This window comes from Eubalaena glacialis, chromosome 5 (assembly GCF_028564815.1).
Source record: "Eubalaena glacialis isolate mEubGla1 chromosome 5, mEubGla1.1.hap2.+ XY, whole genome shotgun sequence".
NCBI lineage: Eukaryota > Metazoa > Chordata > Mammalia > Artiodactyla > Balaenidae > Eubalaena > Eubalaena glacialis.
In genome coordinates, this window is record NC_083720.1 from 2,461,186 (window position 1) to 2,483,772 (window position 22,587).

Genomic DNA, 22,587 nt, shown 5'->3' on the forward strand with positions numbered 1-22,587 from the left:
AGCCAAAGAATGGAATGGCTGGTTTGTATCAGGGCCGGGTGTTAAGCTTTTGGTCTCTGTATCCGTTCATATTGACAGTAGACAGGTCTCTGGAGCAGACACAGCTTTAATTACTGATGTACAATACGACAGTGGTTCCCCCGTGCCCAATCCTTGCCCTGGACTGGAGCAGTGAGAACCGCATCGGGTATCACCCCTCAACTCCCAAAACAGGGATCCAGGAGATTATACATGTGCTGCCCCCTTCCCCTCCTTAAGGGGGAGAGAAACCGTTACTCTAAGCAAATCCTCTTTCTAGACAGGGGAAAAATCCTGGATCTCTCCTCTCACCCTTTGCAGTGCAGGTGGGTGTCTCCAGGAGGGACATAAGATCAGCCTCTCTGGGAGGTGTTCCAGGCCTCATTCCTTTGAAATGTCGTCTCACCTGGAGTTCTCACCATCTGTTTGGTCATAATTTAACCGCTGAGTCCCAGGACGTGGAAACTTTTAGTACAGGTCCCAAGTCTCAGTAAAATTTGCTCAGAATGCTGTTACCGTGCAGAAACATGCTGTTTTCCTGGCAGTCCCGTACCAGCTACTGTAAGAACTCAGATCGCTCCACATCCTTGCTGAAGCTTGCCTTCATCAGACTCCTCCAGTTTTTGCCAATCTATTAGTTGTAAAATGGTATCTTGTTGCGGCTTTAGTTTGCATTCCCTCGAGCACAAAGTTTTGATTTCCTCTTTGTTGAGGGACCTACTGAAAACTTCGCCCATTTTTCTGTTGGGTTGTCTTTCTCTCTAATTGGTAGGAGTTACAGATTTTGGCTATTAACCTTTGCCGATTACAAGCGTTCCACGAATGCCCTCTCCATGTTCCATGTGCTGTGGCATTTTGATGAACAGAAGTTCTTGACTTTGATGTCGTCCAGCTTGTCAGCCTTTATCTTGCACTTTTGACATAACACATTCACTACTACCCTGAGGACAGAAAGATTTTCTCCTTTTTTTCCCCTAAAATTTTTTGGAGTTGATTTTTGTGAATGGAATAAGGTGGGTGGCAAGTTAATTTTTTCCTCTATGTGGACGACCAGTTGTTGGAGCACTAAATTCAGGCTCTCACGAGGCCCAGTGGTGCCCTCTGCCATGTGCTGTGTGTTCACATATGTGGGTGTCAGTTCTCTGTCCTCCACTGTCAGTACCCCAGCTGCACTTTACCTTCAAAATTGTACCTTTGTAGTAAGTCTTCGTATCTGATAGGCCGAATCACCTTATCTGATCTTGGCTTTGCTTGAGCCTTGCTCTTTTTTGAGCTTTGCTCTTTCATATAGATTTTACAATCAGCTAATAAATTCTCCAAAAAAAAAAAAAAATGCTATTGACTTTTTTATTGGGAGAACTGACGTATGTAGGATATTGAGTCTTCCTATCCATGAAAATGGTACCTTTCTTCATTTATTTAGGTTTTCTTTATTTTCTTTCAGTAAAATTTTATAGCTACCTTCATAAATGTTGTTAATTAGATTTTCTCTTAGATTATTTGGCCAGATTTATTCCTAGGTACCTTATACGTTTTATTACTATTGTAAATGGGTACCTACTTAAAAATTGTAAATGTTAACTTTTGTGATATATAAAAGTACAATTGATTCACTGCTTTCTTTGTGCAGCTGCCTTGCCAGGATTACTTCTGTTATATTTGTTAATACTTGTCATCATGAATGGGTGTTGAATTTTAGCCTTTCTTTTTTGGTTCTTTTTGTGTTCATTGAGACAATCAAATGGGCTTCCTCCTTTAAAATGCTAACGTGGTATATTACACTGATAGAGTTTTGAATATTGAACCATGCTTGCATTCCAGAGATAAGCCTAACTTGTGCTTATCTTTTTATACACTAATGGGTTTGGTTTGCTAGTATTTTTGTAGAATTTTTGAATCTGTGTTTATGAGTAAGACTGTTTTATAGCGTTCCCTTCTCTCATTGTTTTTGTCTGGTTTTGGTATCAAGTTTATTCTAACCTCATAAAGTTATAAAATCAATGGTGGCATTTTTCTCCCCCTTTTCCTCCTCTTCTTCCTCCCTTCTTTTTGGTGTATTGAATCTCTTATTTAAAAACCCTATTAGAGATGAAATCTGTTTTGTCTGTTATTAACATATCTACACAAGCTTTCTTCAAGTCAACATTTTCTGTCCTTTTATTTAAGCTTTTCCATTTCTCCATGTTCTAGGATTGTTACTATGAGTGGCAGGTAGTTGGATGTTTTTCCTGATCCAATTTGACATTCTGAGATTCAAGAATAAGACTGTATTGACATTCTGAGATTCAAGAGTAAGACCGTAATAAATTGGCAAATTTAGTCCATTTATATTTATTGAGATTACTGGCATTGTAGTTTTGGTTCCATGATGTTACTGTGTACTTTCTGTAAGTCTGTTTTTTCCTAGGCTCTCTCCTCCTTTCCTGCCTTTGTTTGTGTGTTTTGTTTTCAAGGCTGTTGTTGGTTTTCTTGCTTTCTTCATCACCTCCTTTATTGGCTTGGAAGTTATGCCACACACCTTGTTTCTGTCTTTTTAAGGTTTTCACTCTTGATGACTGCCTGGCTCTTAGGTATTTAATGAATAAACAAACATATTCCTTAATTTTCTTTCTCGAGTTGGATGTCCTTTCCTACATATTCACCCTTTTCTTCCTTGAGCAGGACACCCAGTCTTGGCTTCTTTCTCGAGAAGGTGATTCACTGTGACCAGGAGCCCTTCTTCAGCTCCCACATGTTATTCCAGAGTCACCACTCTATGTTTGTCCAGTGTCGTGTTGGAAATAGAATTTTGTTGATTTTAAAATTGATTTGATTTTGGGCTTAGAATTCTTCCTGATGTGGAGAGTTTTGTAGGAACCAGATCTCACAAGTTGTGCTCGTTACTTAGCTGTTGTCCCTCAGCCCCAAGCCCGCCTTCTGTGATGGACTCTGGGACGGGGGTCTGTGCCCTCTTCCCCTTGCCAGCTGGGTCACCACCTGGCTCTGCTCCCAGCGGCCAGGCGAGAGGAGGAGGGTCCTGCGGTACCTCCTGCCGCTGCCGCTGAGTCCAGTTTGCAGTTTCCCCGCCTTGCCCTGGGGCCTTGTCTCCCCCCAGACACCAGCCGTTGCCTGTGTCCCCCTCTGAGGTCCGAGTTCCGGGTCCCACCTGCCCCTCATCTGGCTGCAGAGTTTAAATAAGTCCTCCTCTTCCCATACTGTCCCAGCCCCGGGGGTGCAGCCGCTTCCCGTCCTGGCATCTTGGAGTCTCTTTCTGCCCTTTCAGTTCTCTGATTCCTGGTTAGCAGTTCTTTGTGGGAAATTCTCTGTTGAGCAGTTGGTATGGTTTTGCTTTCTGACTGATATGATGGGAGAAGTAAGTATGTCAGCTGGAAATCCTACTCGGCTTCTTTTGGGCAGGTCTTCAGATGATCTGGTCTCTGTTTTAAGCTAAACGGCATCCTTGGTTGATTTGTTCAGTAAGTGCTTACTGGGCACCTGCTGTGTGCCAGGCACTGTTGAGGGGGGACACAGCCCTTGCCCCACTGGGGCTTCTGGTCTAGTGTTTACACCCTTAAGTTAGGAGTTTCTGGTTCTGACTGTGGTGCAACGAGATCTGGGTCTGGGCCCTGCTGGCTGTGTGGGCCCGAGCAGGCCCTTTGCTGGCTGCCGGGTTCTCATCTGTAGGTTGAGGAGGCTGGACTGACTGGTCCAGGTCACTGCTTGTGCTAAAATGAGACCTCTCTCTGGGCAGGGGGCAGGCGGGCAGGCGTCAGTGGCCCGGTTCTGCCCTCACTCCATCTGCTGGCTGTTTCTCCTCTCGAAGGCTTCCCTCAGGGGCCCTCCGCCCTCCCGTTCTGAGTTGACTGTCCAGAGCAGGGTCCAGGAGCGCGAAGGGCTCACGCTGAGGTCCATGCCGGCGGCTGGCCCTCGTACGGGGCACTTGCAGGCAGAGAGGCGGAGCTGGGGCAGCCCTCAGCCCCTCCCCTTCGCAAGCAGTTGAGATGAGTTGTTTGCGATTTAAGAAGTGGAGTTGACTTTGAAGAAAGCGGATTTTAGCCATTTTTGCCTAATCGCTACTGTTTAGTTCTGTCTGGGGAGAGTGAGTGATGTAGTGCCAGCAGGGGGCGCCAGATCAGCGGGGATTTTCCAGCAGTTTATTGATGCACAGCCGTCTTCATACACCGGGGTGGGGGGCAGGGACTCTCGCTGAGGAGCAGCCGGGTAAGAGCTGAAGCTTCTCCCTGTTGGTGAAGTGTCACCACGGGGTCGATTCACACCTCTGTAGGCGTTATTCCTTCTCTGAGGTCCCAGTCCCGCAACGCGCCCGTGCACGGCCATGTGCAGATGGCTGCTTTCCTTCCGGCCGCGTGGACCCCCGTGTCCCCAGTGACGGGCTCCCTGTTACTGGGCACCCGGGTCCCCACGCAGTTTTGCTCTTGTGCGTTCTCTGAGCAAATGCCACCCGGCCAGGCAGGTGGACCCAGAAGGGAGCACACACAGAGCAAAGGCCCCTGCTGCTCCCGCGGCTTCCAGGCAGCTGGGGAGATGGTGCAGGGGGGTGGTGCTGGGGACCTGTGGTTCCAGTTCCTGCTGAGAGTGGAAGCCTCGGGACCCCCGCCCCCCAGCAAGGGGCTGAAGGGGGCTCTTGAAGGGGCGCACCGTGCGGCGAGGAGGGGGCCTGGGGCGGGGGTGAGGATCTGTAGAGAGATCGCTGGGTTCCAGGTACATTTTACACATAGACTCAGCTTTGGGCATATTTTTTGAAAAAGACATTTCTTAGACAAATCTTTCTCGAGAATATGTCAAATTTAGTACCTTGCCAACAAGGCCCCGCAGTGAGCAGAGGGTGCTGCTCCCGGGGGTGGGGTGGGGGGCGGAGAAGGAGGGACTTGGACACAGATGCGGGGAAGAGTGTGGGTCTTGACAGGCCTGAGTGGGTTTATCGGTGGTCACAGAGCAGCCCTGTGGGGCAGGGCCTGGGGCGCCTGTCCCCAGGAGCGGAAACATGGCTGGAACCACAGGCTCCCCCAGCTCGGGGCCGGGTTGGGCTTCTCGGAGGCCAGGCTCCGAGCCACACTCGCGCTGGAAACAGGCTTTTCCTCAGCTTTCGAGAGGCAGCGTGACGGGTCCCCCGGGCCCATTTGGGGACAGGCAGGTCTTCTGTGCAACTTGATTTCTTAGAGGCATCCCGGCCGAGCCCCAGCCCGGACGCAGCTTCACCTCTGCACGGCTCCGTGGCCATTGTCCCTTTCAGAGTGACGCTCTCGAGCCCGTGAGGGTCTAGCTGTGGCCGGGCACCCTCACTGCCTTCTTCCCTCCAGTGTCCCCCGCCTGCTCTTAGCCCCAGCTCCACGGCAGCCCCGTGGGGCGTCTGTGTTGCCCTCTGTGCTCCCAGCACCCTCTGTGTCACCCTTGTTTTCCCCCACCGGCCTGGGGACTGTGGGTGGGCAGGCTGGCAGCACAGCACCGCCTGGTGTGGACACGCGGAGACGGAGGATGCGTTTGCTGGGACAGTGTGCACACGGCTTTTCTCTTGGGCTCCTGCTGGGATGCTAGGTTTTGATGAGCACATGTGGTGACGCGGTACTACGCCCGGGGAGCCTTTTGCTGGTGGTGACGACACATCTGAGATGGAGCCTTGGCTTTTCTCTGCGTCTTCTCTCCCTGAGTCAGCTCCTTTCTCCCTCCGTCTCCGCCGCTCCCTGTGTCTTCCTCCCTCCCTCTCTTTCCCTGTTAGTTCGTTCTGGATCTTTCTCTCCCTCCAGCTTGCTCTGAGGGGGGTGGTGTCTGCGAGGTTGGTCGTGCAGAAACTTAGCCCAGAGAGCTTTATAAGGGAGTGCTGCAAGGTTTTGTCTTTCTGCAAGATGCCCGGGTCCCTACGCAGGTGGGGAGCAGAGAGAGCCTGAGGCCTCGCAGTCTTTAGAAACCCGTAGCTTCCTTTATGCCTGAAGCCGGTCACTTAGGATTTTGAGTACCCAGGAAGTCAGAGATTTTCAGCTGTGATGCTTTTTATTTTTAAAATGTGATGACATTTGCTGGAACCACATTTGGGGAGATGTCTGGCATAATGACAGTGAATTAATTCTGGTCATTTCCCAGAGAAAGAATAAGATGTTTTAATGGCTGGTTATTTCATGCACTTGGGTTGGTTTGGTCTTCAGACACCAGCTGAATGTCTAGAGATTCTTTAATTTCCTAAAATGCTTCTAAAATTATATGAAAACACGAGCTTGCTGAAAACCAGCCTTTATATTACTAATGATTTCCTCCGCCCACTTGTGCTTTCCTATACATGCGCACATGTTTTTCCGTTGCCCTTGGATGAGGAGTTTGAGGCTGGGATTGTCCTCTGGACACACAGTTGGAAGTGACACAGCAAACGCTCAGGGGCCCTGGGATGACTCTTTTTTTCAACTTTGCGTTTTTGGTTGTGGTGACTCGTTCGTAATGTGAGGTTGACCTGGACGACCTTGAGGCCTCCTCTCCTCTGGTCTCTCCAGGCAGTGTGTCAGGCAGAACTAGTGTCTCCTCCCAAGAAGGTAACGACGTCTTTTTCTTGTTTTAGGGCTCAAAGTTTGGGCGGGGCATTGGACTCCTGCCACCGGCTCAGCGTACCTCTCACCGGAGATCTTTCGGGAGGTCCAGGAGGCTGAGCATCACCCGCTCCCTCGATGATCTTGAGGTAACTTCATTTTAGGGTTTCTTCTTTCATTCTCCAGGTTTTAAAAAATGATACAACTGAGTCTCCTTTGAATCCCACCCATTTTCTACCACCTCTCCCTCCCCTGTAAACTCAATCTTCAAGTGGGGCTTCTATGCACACCCGGCCCCTCCCCTGCCCCACCTGCTCCTGCCCCGTCCGGACCCTCTTCCTCTGCTCCTTGGTCTACAAAGCATCACGGTGTGTCCCGTCCTCTCTTACGTGCCAGATGCCGTAACAGACACAAGAACCCTCTGGGGACCTGTCATTGCCTGTTACCAAACCAAACTTGGGTCCGTTTGCCCAATGCACAGAAAAGCTAATCTATTGACACTGGGTTGTGGGGAAGGAAAGTACAGGCACCAGACAAGGAGAACAGGTAGCTCATGCTCAAAAGACCCAAACTCCCCAATGGATTTCAGGGAAGGGCTTTTAAAGACAGTGTGAGGTAGGGAGTCATGGGGTATGTGATCAGCTTGTGCACAATTCTCTGACTGGTTGGTGGTGAGGTAACTGGGTGATGTTTCAGGAATCTCAACCATCAACCTTCCAGCCGGTTGGGGGGTCTACGTGCTATTGGGCAGCCTGCATAACTTCTTCCACCTGGTGGGGGTTTTAGTATCTGCAAAACAGCTTAAGGACACGGCTCAGGATGTTATCTGGAGCCCTTGAGGAGGAACTAGAGGTCCTTGACACTGTTCAAAACTATTATTGTTTTGTCTTGCTCGACTGTTTTCTTTTGATTCTGCATTTTCTCACTTCTCTGGTTAAATTTGCTGTTTGGAATTTGGGGAGGGCCTAGGAGGCTAAAGCTTTTCTGCAAACAAGAGGTGGGGGGAGGCACTGGGGGATGCATCCCTGGGAGGCCCCCCAGGGTCCTGCTCCGTTTCATACCCACTTTATTTTTTTTTATTATTAAAAAATTTTTAATTAATTAATTAATTTTTGGCTGCATTGGGTCTTCATTGCTGCACGTGGGCTTTCTTTAGTTGCGGTGAGCGGGGGCTACTCTTCGTTGTGGTGCGTGGGCTTCTCATAGCGGTGGCTTCTCTTGTGCGGAGCACGGGCTCTAGGTGCGTGGGCTTCAGTAGTTGTGGTATGTGGGATCAACAGTTGTGGCTCGCGGGTTCTAGAGTGCAGGCTCAGTAGTTGTGGCACACGGGCTTAGTTGCTCCATAGCATGTGGGATCTTCCCAGACCAGGGCTCAAACCTGTGTCCCCTGCATTGGCAGGCGGATTCTTAACCACTGCGCCACCAGGGAAGCCCCATACCCCCTTTAAAGATATGATATTGAGCCACACGTATCGAGAGTATCCTCTTGTGTGGTTCTCTTCTTTGATCTGTAATCCTTAAAAAATTAATAGACTTTACTCTCAGAGCAGTTTGGGGTTTACAGAAAAGTTAAGCAGGAAGTACAGAGAGTTCCCATGTGTCGCTATGCTGGATACATGATTATTAGTTTAGGTTGCATAGCGTGCATGGAGGCCACTCCTTGTGCTGTACATTCTAAAGGTTTGGACAGATGGATTGAGGTCATGCAGCCACCATCATAGTGTCACACAGAGCAGTCTCACTGCCCTAAAATCCTAGGTGCCCCGCCTGGTCATCCCTCCCTGCTCACCCTGGACCTTGGCAGCCGGGGTCCTTTCACTGGTTCATTTTGTGTGTTTTAAAACTTTACACAGATGTAATCGTACTGCATGTCTTATTCTGCCACTTTTATAACATTGTATTATGCTTTCAAGCTTTACCTTGTAGTTTTAGTTTATTTTACTTGTTATGTAGCATTCCATTATGAATATGTCACAAATTTTTATCCATTCTGCTATTGCCAGCCACGTGATAGAAGGTTGGGAACAGACCTCCCTGAGCAGAGCTGCAGCGGACAGTGTCATGCAGGTGCCCATGTGCACAGCCAGGGCTGTGAGAGCGTGTTCTGGGGAGTCAGTTGCTGTGACAGTCTCGGCCGAGTCTCACCCAGGCTCTGGTCGCCAGCAGGACCAGGGGCCTTGCTACCCTGCTCACCGACACTTGGTACTGTCAAACTGAAATCTTCCCTGTTTCAATAAAATGCCAACTCATTTTAATTTGCATTTCACTGATTGTGAGTGAGGCTGAGCATTCCATCACGGGCTCTTTGGCTGTTCAGGTTTTCTCTTTTTTGAATTAGTAGCCTATTCATGTCTTTCTTGTAGTTTTAAAATTTTTATTTTATTTATTTTATTATTTTTAAAATAGATTTTGTAGTAGTTCTTTACATTTTGCGGATACAAATCCTTTGTCAGATAAAGGTTTTGAAAATATGTTCTTTGTGGCTTTTTTCTGCCTTTGTCTAGGGTGTCAATAGATACGTATTTTAATTGTAGTAAAATAGAACATAGAATTTACCATTTTTAAGTGTCCAGTTCGGGGCAATAAGTACATTCACATCATTTTGCAACCATCACCCGTCAACTCCGGAAGGCTCCTACCTCCTACAGCTGAAACTCGGTGCCCGTCACTCACTCACTCACTCCCCCTCCCCTCCCCCAGCCCCTGGCACCCACTGTCCTACTTTCTGCCTTCAGGAATTTGACTTCGTGTCTGGCTTTTTTCACTTAGTAGAGTATCTTTGCGGTTCACCCATGTTGTAGCAGGTGTCAGAATTTTTTTCCTTTTTAAGGCTGAATAATATTCCACTGTATGGATGGACCACATTGTGTTTATCCATCTGTCTGACGATGGACACTTGGGTAGCTCCCACCTTTTGGCTAATGTGGCTAATGCTGCTGTGAGTACGAGTATGCAAATATCTGTTTGAGTTCAGTAATGTTTTAAAAATTAACCATAATTTCTTACAAACTCAATAACAATTATCTGGAATAAATTGACTTTGGGATTTTTTTTGCTTAAAACAGTGAGTTAATTTGTGTTCTGATGCTAAGCTAGACTCTTTGGCTGTTAGAGCTAGAAAGGGCCTTGAAATCACCTCATTATCCAGATGAGAAGGGGAACTGATTCCAGAGGGTTTTCAGAGAGTCCTGGGTGGGTTTTGGGGCAGCGGGGCACATGGTACTGGGAGGTGGGAGCGGGAGCGGCCGTGCGGCAGCCCTGGGGGGCCCTGAGGCTGGAACAGGCCCCTGCGCAGGGCCTCGGGGCTCCGGGGTTCCGAGAAGGGGGGTCCCCACCAAGCCTGCATTCTCCCTTTGGGAGTTTGGCCAGGTGTCATCTCTGCATCGTCCTGGGAGAAGGGTCTCTGCAGGGGCCTGAGCCCCGGGGGGCCAGGAGCCAGCGCGTGTGGCTTGGTCGTGGCTCGAGGTCTGCTTCCGGACAAGCGCTCCAGGCCCTGCAGTCACCATTTACTTCTCGTCATGACAGACACCAGGGGTCTGCTGTTATCTGCGTGGCTGATTGAGGGCAGGCCGGACCTCCCCTGCCCTTTCCCTCTGAGTGTCCCCATTTCATAAATGAGAAGCCGCGTGCAGGCACAGTGTTCTTTAGACCACGGACTGCAGAGCATGCGATCTTTCTATCACCTGTGAACCTCTTTTGTCAAAATAGTACGTTAGAGACATGGGATTCAATCTTTGCTACCTTTTTGCCTGAAGATTTCAAAATGTAGAAGCACAAATAACTCTAACACTCGCCTTTGGGAAGCCTGTTGAACGCCCTGTCTGTCTGTTCTTCCCTCTGTCCCACACTCTTCGGCAGGTGTGCTAGGCGGCCTCTGGGCCATCCCTGTTCCTGGGCCTCACACCCTTGTTTGGCCTTCTCCTCAGAGGCACCAACTTTCACATCTTGCCTTTAATTGTCCCTGCCGGGGCCTCTGCATGCGGCTGCCACCAGCCCGGCTCCTCTGCACGAGGCCAGTTCCGAGTCCACTTCCTGGGCCCTCGGGACACCGTGTCTTAGGTTGGGCCTCCTGGAGCAGACTCAGACGCAGGGCCCTCTAAACGCTGGGCGAGGAGGAGGACCCAGGAAGGACCACACAGAACGGGGCGATAAAATGGTGAATGTATCAGTCAATCCAAATGAGTGGTGACTGTGTAAAACAAGAAGAATTGTGTTTTGTTTGGTTTGAAAGTACATGAAATGAAATTACAGCCCAGCAGGATGAGCACTGGCAGAGGGGAGTGGAGGTCAGGTGTTTCTGGGCGCTTATCTCCACTAGGAAGAGGATAAAGGTGTGATTAAAATTTGATTTTTATAAGGTAAGGATGCATGTCGTAATCTCCAGGGTAGCCTAAGACAATAAAATAATAAGTACATTTTAAATTAATAGAAGGAAAAAAATGGAATAATAAAAAATATTGAATTTGAAAGAAGGTGAGACAGGAGGAAAAGAGAGACAAAGGGCAAAGAGCAGGAAGGACAAGTCGGCAGCTTCCATGAGGGGGTTCAGTCCAACTGTGCTGGTAGTTACATCAACGGTAATGGGGTCAAATATCCCAGTTAGAAAGGAGAGGCTCAGGCAGCATTAAAAGTCTGGTTATGCTGTTTGCTAGGGACACGTCAAATGAAATGAATGGAAGAATGGAAGAGGAGACACACACTGTGCAGTGCTAATCAGAAGGCTGGTAGCGGGGCCGCACTGATCTCAAAGCGGTCTCCCAGGCAGAGCGCCCCACGGATAGACAGGGAGCCTTCGTCATGGTGAGGCAGCAGGGAGCTGCAGTTCTCAATTTTGTTTGCATTCAGTTACACAGCCTCAACATGTCTACAGCAAAAACTGACAGAGGTAGGAGCAGAACTGGACTCATCTGCACTCACAGTAGGAGATTTTTTAACTCCTTGCTCAGTAACTGGCAGGCTGAGCAGGAGAAGTTCAGTAAGAGGTAAAGGACCTGCCCAGCCTGACCTGCTGAACTCACGTGTGCAGCGCCCAGCAAATTCATCCTTCCTCCCCGTGCAACGTGCGGGAAAGCTGACCACGTGCTGGGCCGTAAAGCAAGTCGCAACAGATATGGATGTCTCTTCACCCAGAGTCTGTCCTTGGCCACAGGCAGGTGTAGCAGAAACCAGTGGCAAAGAGAAGGCACCGCACTCACGTCCAGAGTGAGAGGCTGAGTGATCTAGAGTTCAAAGAAGAATCACTGTGCAAATTAGAATATATTTTAAATGATAAAGAAAATACATCTAAGCCTGTGGGATGTAGCTAAAACTGAGCTTAGAGGAATATTTGTAGCTTTACGAGCGAACGTTAGACATGAAGGAAAGTAGGAAGTCACCTCAAGAGGTTAGAAAAAGAGCTGTAAGACAGACGCAAAGGAAGTAGAAGCTGGACAGTGATGAAGGTCAAAGCAGAGATTAATGAAACAGAAAACTATCAAAACAATCAGTAAAGCGGCGTTACTTCCCAACTCATTTTATGAGGCCTCCAAAACCTTGGCACCAAAACCTGAGAGACACCTTAGAGGAAAGGAGGGTTATGGGGCAGCTCACTGGTGAGAGAGGTGGAAGGTCCTAAACTACATCATGTCTTCTGGATCCAGCTGTTCATGTTTGTTCCAAGGACAGCGTTTTTTTAACATTTGAAAATCAGTCAGTGTAATTCACCACATTAACAAAGTAGAAAAATCATATATCATCTTAACAGAAGCAGGAAAGGCATTTGGTAAAATTCAATATCTGTTCATGGTTAAAAAAAAAACCTTAACAAAATAGGGATTAAGGGGAACGTCCTTAACCTGATAAGGATATAAAAAAGCCTATAGCATGTGTCAGACTTAAGCTTTCCCTTTGAGATAGAGCGAGGAAAGATGTCTGCTGTTACCATTTCCATTTAAATGTTTACTGCAAGCCCTAGTCAGTGTACTAAGAAAGTAGAACAATGGAAGTTAAAAAACTTGCAAAGGAAAATGACAGTGTGATTATTCTCCCATGATGTGATCGTAACATGGAAAAATCCAAAAGAATCTATGGATTCTTAAGATTAATGAGTAAGTTTAGGAAGGTTGCTGGATATATGGTCACTATACAAAAATCAGTTGTGGACACAGTTTGAAAATGACATGGAGATTCAATGTAATTTTAACCAAAATCCCAACAGCTGTTTTGTGGAACTTAAGATGATTCTAAAAATTTTGTGGAAATGCAAAGGGCCAAGTGTAGCCAAGATGTTCTTGAAGAAGAATAAGGTAGGAAGACTTCCTCTATGAGCTGCCGAAACTTACTATAAAGTTAGAGAAACGTAAAACTGTGGAAGTGGCGGCACACAGATAGATGGATAGACAGATAGACAGTGGAGTAGGAGAGAGAGCAAGAAACAGACCCAGCACCTGTGGACGTCGGGCCATGTGTGCAGAGCAGGGGTGAGTGTGGTCTTTTCAGTGGTGCTGGGCTAAGTAGGGGTCTACATGGAAAAAGAGAGTGAAAGAGAACCTGATTCTCCCTTACGCCCTGCAAGCACAGTTAATCCAGCTGTGTCGCAGATCTCCCTGGGAAGGGCAAAACGCGAGTTAGTAGGGGATGAAGTAGACGCACATGTCCGTGGTGTTGGGGAGGGAAAGACTTTTTAAGCTGAACACAAAAAGCACTAACCATAAAGACCAAGGCTGACTCTGACTCAGCGAATGCTCGGAATCTACGTTCACGCAAGTGCACCTTCCCTCGAGGGCAAGGACGGGGGGGACACGAGTGCGGTGACCCACGGAGGCTCCTCACAACACCTACCAAAGCAAAGCGGGCAAGAGATTCAAACAGGCCTCTGATGAGAGATGATCCACAGTGGCAAATGCAGCCCTGGAAAGGCTTCCAACCACATGAGTTACCAGGGGGGCAAATTGCAGCCAGTGAGGTCCACATCCCAGGAGGTCTGGTGGAAAAGACCGGCGGACGGCGTGAATGTTGGTGCAGATGTGAAGCAGCCGGACTCTTGCCAAGCACGGGGGAGTGTTCGCCGTTACTAGGGACATTGAAGACACAGGTGTCCCGAGACTCAGCATCCCTTGTGTCTGAGACGGCGTCGTGTGGGCCAGGAGACAGGCAGCAATTCAAGGCAGCGTGTCGTGAGGCTCCCAAACGAGGCCACCTCTCCTACCCACAGTGTGGTTGGCTCGCGCTGGAGCGCCCTGCGGCTGCCTCGTGGTGCGCAGGTGTCACGGGGGCAGGTGGGCGCCAGAGAACGCGTCTGCACAGTTCCACCTGTGTGGCCGTGGCTCGTGGTGGGCAGGTGTCACGGGGGCAGGTGGGCGCCAGAGAACGCGTCTGCACAGTTCCACCTGTGTGGCCGTGGCTCGTGGTGGCGTGTCCAGTGCAGAACCGTGGAGAGAAGCGGGGACGTGGCTACGCTTTCCCTGTCCAGCCCCCTGTGGGGCTGCGTCGCGGGGGGCGAAGGGGGAGGGAGGGGAGGGGAGCTGGTGACAGGTGGGGGGAGGCGGGGTGCGTGGGGGGCGTCCTCCCTGGAGGGCTCTCGAGACGGGAGGTGTGGGAGCGTCGGGTGGGTTTCTGTGAGTTTTGGTCATGATCACGCGGATGGTCGCCAAGGAGGGCGGGACCCGAGAGGCGGGGCAGGAAGAGTGGAGTCTGCACTGCAGGCCCGCCTCTGCCTGCCGCGTGTAGAGCCAGTCTCAGAAAGAGGGCCTTGCATTTGTGGGACATCTTCAAGGTGCCCAGGGCCTCGAAGGGGGGCCCGGGTGCAGGGGTCCCAAGCTGAGCAGTGCAGGCCTAAAAGGGAACAGTGCCCCAGCCCAGTTTCCGGGAGCTGCCCCTCCCCATCACCCACTGGAGGCCATTGACCCGTGTTGTGCGTGGAGCTGGCTGAGCCACTGCTGACCGTTGGCAGGGGTTTCTCCGCGCCTGCTCCCTCCGTCAAGGGCAGCCTGTGCTGGCTGCTGTCACCGGAGCGGGCCCAGGGGTTGTTGGCAGGACTGGCAGTGCCCGGCCTGGACAGCAGGGGGCGCTGAGACCACGCGGTTCCCTCCCTGGCCACTTGTCCAGACTTCTCTGCTCTGGAGGGAGGGGGGCTTTGGGGGGTGGGGGCTTCGCCTGGTCCCTCTGATGCCGAGGCTGAGGGCGAGTGAGCTGCTTTACACCAGCTCCCTGAGCTATGCTGGGCTGGCCCCTGAGACTGACCCCCTACAGCAAAGGCAGCAGGACCCTGAGCTGGGCCTCAGACCTGAGACTGAGAGCCCAGTTACCGGCTGTGGCCACTTGTCTGATTTGGTTCACTCCTTCCCACCTCTGGCTCACCTCTGGGACACTCTGGGCGATTTACAGAAGTCCCATTATCAAGGGTGAAATCTACTCAGACATTTCAAAACAAGCTCTTTTTACCCATTTCTTACTTTTGCTGTTTTGCTATTTCTAGGGGAATTTAACTTTGAAGCTTTTGCTTATTTTTTTAAAAAAAATTTTATTTAGGTTTTTTTTTTTTTTTGGCTACACTGTGCAGCGTGTGGGATCTTAGTTCCCCAACCAGGGATTGAACCTGCGCCCCCTGCATTGGAAGCGCGGAGTCTTAACCACTGGGCCGCCAGTGAAGTCCCAGTTTTTGCTTATTTTGGTTTGTCATATGCTAGTCTACTCTTTTAAACTATTTACATAGGAAATTATCTTAATTCTCTTTAAGATCCTATTAACTCAGGAGCATATACTAGGTTTTCTCAGTACCTTGAGTGTCTCCTCATTCAGTGACTGTTTTTTGAACGCCTACTGTGTGCCGACGTTATTCTGGCTCTGTGGACAACACTGGACAAAACTGACACCAATCCCTGCCCCCAAGGAGCTGGCCACCCAGCAGGGATGGATGGACGTGAGGGGCGAGAGGTGGGGCACAGGTGCTGCGGATGGGCAGGAGGTGGGCAGGGCAGCTTCAGGGTTTAGAAAGGGTCCCTCTGGGTGCTAAGCTGAGAGTGAACAGTAGGGGTGTTGGGGCAGGAAGGGGGACAGTTAGGACTACCCTTTGGGCCACGTGGTGGTCCAGGTGAGGGGAAGGGTTGAGGAGTGGGGGGCTTGGGCCAGGTAGATGGCGAATGGTGAGACGTCTCACCTCGGATCAGGGATGGAGGGCAGCGCTGTGGGGAGACTCGAGGGTCCCCGCCCACAGGAGTCACAGCCGAGGCCCTGAGGCGGCCGTGGGTGGCCTGGGGTGAGGAGCTGAGAGGGCAGATGAGGCTGCGTTTCCTGAGCATCTCCCCACGGCGGTCACCATGGTCACTGTGGACCCTCCTCTGGTTGTGCCTTTTACCCACTTAGCCTCTTCCTCGGGAAGTCTGGGCATCCCTGAGCGGGGGCGCTCTGGCCCTCGCCGGCCTCCTCGCCCTCGTGAAGGGGCGAGGGGCCGGGCAGGCTGATGCAAGCCTGTCTCTGAGCTTGTCTGCGCTCATCTCCCTTGGTTACTTTGAACCTTGAGTAAAGCGTGTGTCTGTCCCCTCCAGGCCCAACTGTGCCCAGGGCTGGGCGGAAGCCTCGGGAAGCCCTGGTGGGTCCAGGGTATTAAGGAGAAGGTGCCCCCCCTTCCAGGACTGGCGTGGGGCGGGGGATGGTGACTGGTGAGAGGCTCCTGGGGAGACAGGTGACTCTGCAAGGAACCCAGAACGAAGAAGGAGCTCTTTGGCCCTGAGACCCCACCTGCAGCCCCCAGCCCTGGATGCAGCTCGCCAGGGTCCCCACTCTGCCTGGCTCCCCAGTTCCCGCTGGACGCCCTCCCCTCCCTCTCATCTGTCCCTTCTGGCCGGAACCCCTCCCCAGCATACTCCCTGAGCTGCCCTGACCCCGGTCCATGCACCCCACAGGGACTCTCGTGCCATTTTTAGCTCAGGACGGACCCCTGGGCAGGCGCGGCCCCAGGGAATAGAGGCCTCTGGGTTTCTCCAGCTGCGGGACTCTCCCGCGGGTGCTGTCGTTGGGCTTCCGGGCCGGGGTGCCCCCCACACCCCCCTGCTTTCCGGCCGTTTGCTCTCTTGTGGAGGTGCCAACAGCGTGGCTGGCCTCAGCTCACAGAGGGGGCCGTCCTGTCAAGGCCGAGCTGGGCAGCTCCACGCTGTCCGCTGCCACCAGCCTTTTCTTCTCCTGCCTGAACCAGCACTTGCTGGGTTTGTCAGAGGCTGTGCTGGGCTTTGTGGCCCGGAGTCTGAGGCTGCCGCCCCCTGGCCCCGGATCAACACTCCCACCAGAGTAAGGAGGATGCAATGGTGGGTGTGGTTGGTGCTCAGAACGTCCTGGTCACTTGTTCCAGGAGCTCCGGGAACCTCTCTTTCCCCAGGAAGTGAGCCGGGCTCTGGGCTGCCCAGGACACCATCTAGTACCGGGGGGTCTGTGGCCAGATTCTCGCCCCACCCCTTCCTCTCCTTGCCTTACGGACAGCAAAGGAGGAGACAGAAAGCCTGAAGGGACAGAAGAACCCAGAGGGGACAGCTGCACGTGGACCCTGATGGTCCCGGGCTGCTTTTGGGCTGAATGTGATAAAACACGCAGAGTGAAATTGTTCTGCTTCGGCAGGGACACATATATTTCTGTCTGAAATGATTGAAATAAAGACAAGTTTGACACCGAAGTGGTAACCTGGGCGGCTCAGCACCTGGGTGCTGGGTTTTCCCAAGGTCCTAGGAGGTTCTTTGCTTGCCCTGTGGGCGTGGCCTGTCCTGCAGTCTGTTTCCCTTCTTGGTCCCTGGTGGTCATCTCCAGGGTCTGTCTGGTGGGCCTTTGGGGCTAGGATGCTGCTGTCCCCCGCTCTGGCTAGGAGGCCAGCACCTCCTCCAAAACCCTGTGAATTAGTACAGGCCCCTCGGAAATCAGCGAGGAGGATAATCAGGTCACAGAGTCACGGGCTCAACTGATCACTGTGAAAACCCCACGGTTGTCTTTCCAGAACCCTCCAGCAGGTTTTATCTGGACATGTGCTTGTGTGCACGTGTGCACGTGGATGGGTGTGTGTGTGCGGGTGTGCATGCTGGAAGGGGAGGCTGTGCAGTGGAAAGGATGTCGCTGTGTCTAGCCCCGTGTCTCAGCCCTGCAGGCCTGCAGCGCGTACCTCACAGCTCCTCCCGCCATGACGTCTGCGTGCCCAGAGGGCCTCGTTTGTAAGGGCACCCCCCCTTTCCTTAAAGATGAGGCCCTGCCAAGGAAAGGGTTCGAAGCCCCTCCAGGCCAGGCGGGCACCCGGGGACCCCGGGAGCTGGAAGGAGTGGCTTCTTGTGTCCTGGAGCCCCCCTTCCGGGGCGGGTCAGGGCGGGGGCAGCTGCACAGAGGGCGAGGCGGGGCTGCGGGTCCCCTCCCTGCCCCTCCACACAGCCCTCCCTCCCTGTCCCCCAGCCGGCCGAGGTCTCCTCCTGCTCCCTCTCCCCTCCCCCCACCCCCCTCGCTGGCTCATCACAGCCCCCAGCATCCCCCATCGGGGCCTGTTCCTGTGCTCCGTGGTGGCGGAGAGGGTGACCGTGGCAGCCTCTGCTCCTTCCCCTCTCCTGCTTCCGTACATTTATTGTGTGAGAAAGCCTGTCTGAGGAAGCTCGAGCCAGTGCCCGCTCGTTATCTCGGAGAGTTCTGCCCGTGCACAGGACACTCAGGCTGGCCGTGTGCGCGTTTCTCCCACGGAAAGCAGAGCAAGGTGGGCTTGGCGTGTTCCGGCTGGCCGCCTGACCCCCAGCCCCGCCCGCTGGCCCATGGGCACCACTGCGCCCGCAGCCCTGGACAGGGTGCGTGCCGAGGTCCTCCCGGTCTAACACGCCAGGCGCGAGGGCCATTCCTGGAGCCCCTCAGATGAGACCCAGGGCACCTGCTGCAGAGAGGTTTTGACAGGGAAGCCCCTTGGGGAGAGCAGTTTATCCCGAATGTCCAGAAAGCTAGCAGGTAGCTCTGCAGTGATGCCTAGGTTCTGGAAACAGTTTTCTTTTTCTTTCCTTCTTCCCTTTTAAAAGCAGGACCTGCCATGGCCCCCTCGCATTCAGGTTGTGTCAGGTGTTGGGAGGCAGACAGCAGATCGTGGAGCAGGGGCCAAGGCCCCGAGACAGGTCTCAGGAGCACGGCAGGTTCCCAGGGCTGGCCCCGCACACGCGTGCATGTGGCGCTCATGATAGCCTCGTCAGCCTCTGTAATTAGGCGGTGCACTGCAGCACGCTGCTAAAAACAAATTCTCTGCAGCTGCAGTGCTGACTGAGCAATCACCCCTATCAGCTGAAGGTTCAGTCTTCTGATTTGGTAGAGGAAATACTTTTACAATGATCTCACAGCGTGATTTATGTAAACGGATTTTTTTTTTCTTTGTACGAGACAATTTAGATAGAGTCTGAATCCCTGGCAAACCACAGCTTCCTGCAGTGTCCTGTTGCCATGGGTTACGGAGGGAGCGGGATGGAACTTCATCTGAAATGTCTTTAAACTTTCTGACGTGCACGGGCGTGTGGCGGGGCTGCATGGTGTGTTTTAGAGCTGCGTGCCTGGTGCGGGTCGGAAGTTCTCCTGTCTTAAGATGAATTTGGAAAAAGGGTTGCCAAAGGAGACTCACGTTTTAAACAGTCAGCAGGTAAGCTACTCCAGATGTTTCTCGTCACTTAAACGGAATTGTTTTAAGGAAACTTGGCATCTTGGTTACTGCTTTATTTTCAGCCTGTTTAGAGAATGGTAGCTTTTAAGTGTAAACTTTGAAAATGTCTTTCTTGTGTCTACATCATGGAGCCTGAAGTGAGTCCCGTGGAGGTAAAAGCCCGGCTCTGGGACCACAGACCAACACCCAGAGCGAGGCTGGGTTGGGGGTCGGTCACACCGGGTCCCCCCCAACCTTTCGGGGGGACGCTGCCCGCATTCTAAGTCAGCCTTACAGAGAGCATCCATGTTTCCTTGTCCTTACCATAGTGATTCTAATAGATTTTGAAGATGAGTGAATTAATTTTGTTGAGATATTCAATTTCGACCAGTTACCTGTATTACAATTTTTCTTACTCTTTAAATTACTGTTTTATAGCTAACATTTTCTCTTGTTTAAAATTGAAGTATAGTTTTCTTTTTTAAAATGGATTTATAATGTGTTAGTTTCGGGTGTACAGCAAAGTGATTTGGTTGCATATATCTAGCATTTTAAAGTGTAATGAGCTGGTTCTGCTTCGTATACATACATGGGGAACTACTTACTGGCAATCGTATGGAATGATTGATTAGTATCTAAGCTTATAGAGTTGAACTTACTACAAAATGTTTTTAAAAGAGTTGAGATTAAATAAAAAGAATTTTTACTTTCCTCTCGTGGCTGTGCTGTGTTGATGTAAAGGCAAAAATAAATTTAAATTATTTACAAAAGATGGTTCCTAGTTACTAGGTACCAGTTTAAATTCATTCTTTTCTGAGAGTTGTTTCATCTTAAAATGTTCTCCTGATGTCTAGTTAGAGACTTCTGTAGAGAACAGCAGGAGGAACTACTTGCTCAGAAGTGACTGGTTTGGGTGTTGGGTTTAGGAAAATGACTGCATCGTTCCCTTTAAATAGAAAATAGAAGTAGGTCTGCTGGACAGGCCAAGAGTCATGCCTGTGAAGGAAGTGCAGATTTTAATGGATTTTAAAAATATTTACTATGTATTTTGAAAACTCCTTGTGCTGATAAAGCTCACCTGAGAAGGTGGGCTGGCGCCTGTGATGTTCACGGGCGTGCTTGCCGCGTGCCCGCCTCTGGCCCTCTCTGCAGGAGTACTAACGTCTCCTGTCCATTCCATTTCATGTCCTGGTGGAAGGGGGAACTTGGGATACACTGTGTCCAATATATGCACCAATTTACCAGTTACTAACTTGTACATATATGTAGGCTGCATTTTCGTTCCCATGGTATATAGAAGCAAGTTTTAGAAAATGTTTTTTGAGTGAAAAAAAAAATCACTAGAAATCTGCCTTTTACTCGCCTACATAAACGATTTGGATTCATTTTGAAATTTTGCAAATGCTCAACCCGGCATATAACAAAATCTGGTTGGTAAGGTCATATTTTAAGCAATAGGAAATGGGCTGGAAGGTGGTAGGGCAGTGTGCAGTCCTCCGGGTCTGGCTGGCTCTGCCCGCAGGCCGGTGGGAAAGGGGGCAGAAAGTGCCGTGGCCTCCAGGTCAGTCCTAGCGAGAGACGTCTCGGGGTGAAGGGCAGTATGGCTGGGGGGCCTGTGTGGGAAGGCCGCCCTCCCCTTGCCAGCTCTGTGCCTTCCCCGAGCCTCAGATTGTCCATTTCTACCATGGGTGTGTCACGGGAACGCTAGGGCCCCGTCCACAGTGTGGATGTGCTCAAGGAAAGCCGTGACTTGTGAAGGGCGCTGTGTCTCTCGTAGCGCCTTTCATCTTGGAGAGGAGAACCCGTGAGCCTTGAGAGGAGACATCTCCCATCACCATCTAAGAAGCGCACAGGGAAGCTGATGGATGCGGACCCGGCAGGAACGCAAGGCCCTCACTGGCCAAATGAACCTGTCGGTTTCCCCATCTTTTAGGAATGAGGTCCAACATAAGTAGACTTTGAAATGTATCTGCCCTTTTGCCAAAACAACGCGATCCATCATATTTAAACTACACCACGATGGGCTGTTACAGCCTCAGGGGCTAGTAAGATCGCATTGAGGAGGCACGAGAAATCGTTGCGGGAAGAAGGAAAGCTTAGTGGGCTCCCTCTCTGGACCGCCTTGCGGACCTTGGAGCGGTGCCCGAGCGCCCCTGCCGTGTCTGACCGGCTCACTGGGGTGGGGGCTGTGGCGGTGCTCCGCGCTGTGGCCGGGCCGCGGTCCAGGAGGGCTGCGACAGAATTGGCCATGTGCCGTCCGGCAAGGCAGCCCTGCCAGGCAGAGCGCCGGGCCGGAGACCTTGGTGACCCCGCGTCACCGCAGCCAGCGGCAGTCTCCATACCACCTTCTGGGCTGCGGGAGCGGCCCCCCATGAGGTCCAGGGCCCCGGGCACCGCCGTGGGCACCACCTCGGCCGACCTGACCCTGCGTCCCCGCTCTGCTCTCACTGCGCCAGACCCACAGTCCGTGTCCGCAGCACCCAGTGCCGCTGGGCGGAGCTGTCTGGCCTGCTTGGGCGTCCGCTCTGGTGACCCGGCTGCTCCGGGAGGGCGGTCAGCCCTGTGGGTCCCGGGTGTGGATACAGGTTCTGCCGCGTCTCACTCGGGTGGTCTTTGGGAGAGTCGGGTGTGGCGGCTCCGTGTGGCCTTCCCTCTGCCCAGGCAGGTGCCTCTGGGCTCTGGAGTCCCAGGGAGAGAGCTTGCCTGACACCAAGGGGCTTTACCCCTGCATGCGCTGGGCTCTGGGTGGGATTTGAAAATAAAGGTTGCCCTGTGAAAAACAGTAAAATAGTCTTTTCTGGGCAGCGCTGAGCAGGGAGGTGTTAGGACCAGCTGCAGTGGGCGGGCGGCAGTGGTCAAGGCTGTGGGTGCCCGCTGAGGGGATGGCGCGGTCCAGGTGCAGCCGAGGGAATGCGGGTGCTGAGCAGCAGATCCCAGGAGGAGCCCTTGAGGAAGGCAGCTCCATGTGCTGGGGAAGTGAGAGAGTAAAGGGGGAGGGGCAGGGGTGGCCAGGAGTGGGCCGCTGCTTCCTTCTCTGCCGAGCACGCACCAGGACCCCGGCTGGCCCTCTCCTGGTTGGGGGCGGCGTGGGCAGGGGGCAGATCTGAGCTGCGCCCTTCTGTGGGCGGGTGTGTCTAAGGCGCTTGGCCCGCCCTCTCTGAACCTCTCCAGGAGAAGCTCGATGGGCTGTCAGCCCTTCAGTTGACTGAGTTTCTGTTTAGCTCAGATGAGCTGACTTGTGCTCACTGGCCTCTCCCCCCCCGTCAGCTTCTCCTGCTCCTGCCGCCGGGGTGCTCCTGACCAGAGCCGGGGTGGCACCGGGCTGCGTGTCCAGCGGTCTTTGCCAGCGGGCATCCCGTCGTGCTGGGGGCACCCCAGTCGCTCAGGCGTGCTCTGCCCCAGGCCTCTTCACCTGAAAACTGCATGGGGCAGTGGCTTCGGTCTGTCCAG

At 52.1% G+C, this 22,587-nt stretch overlaps 1 protein-coding gene across 3 annotated transcripts in view; it reads left to right on the forward strand.

Annotated features, from left to right (window-relative positions):
- Positions 1-22,587, forward strand: part of RGS12 (regulator of G protein signaling 12) — a 118,634-nt gene that overhangs the window by 39,420 nt on the left and 56,627 nt on the right. For 2 of the 3 annotated variants that reach the window (XM_061191906.1, XM_061191907.1), the window contains exon 3: positions 6,563-6,679. In XM_061191906.1, coding sequence (XP_061047889.1) covers positions 6,563-6,679 — 117 coding nt within the window. Of the gene's footprint in view, positions 1-6,562; positions 6,680-19,114; positions 19,138-22,587 lie in introns of those variants that run through there. The other variant, XM_061191908.1, reaches the window with a different exon arrangement.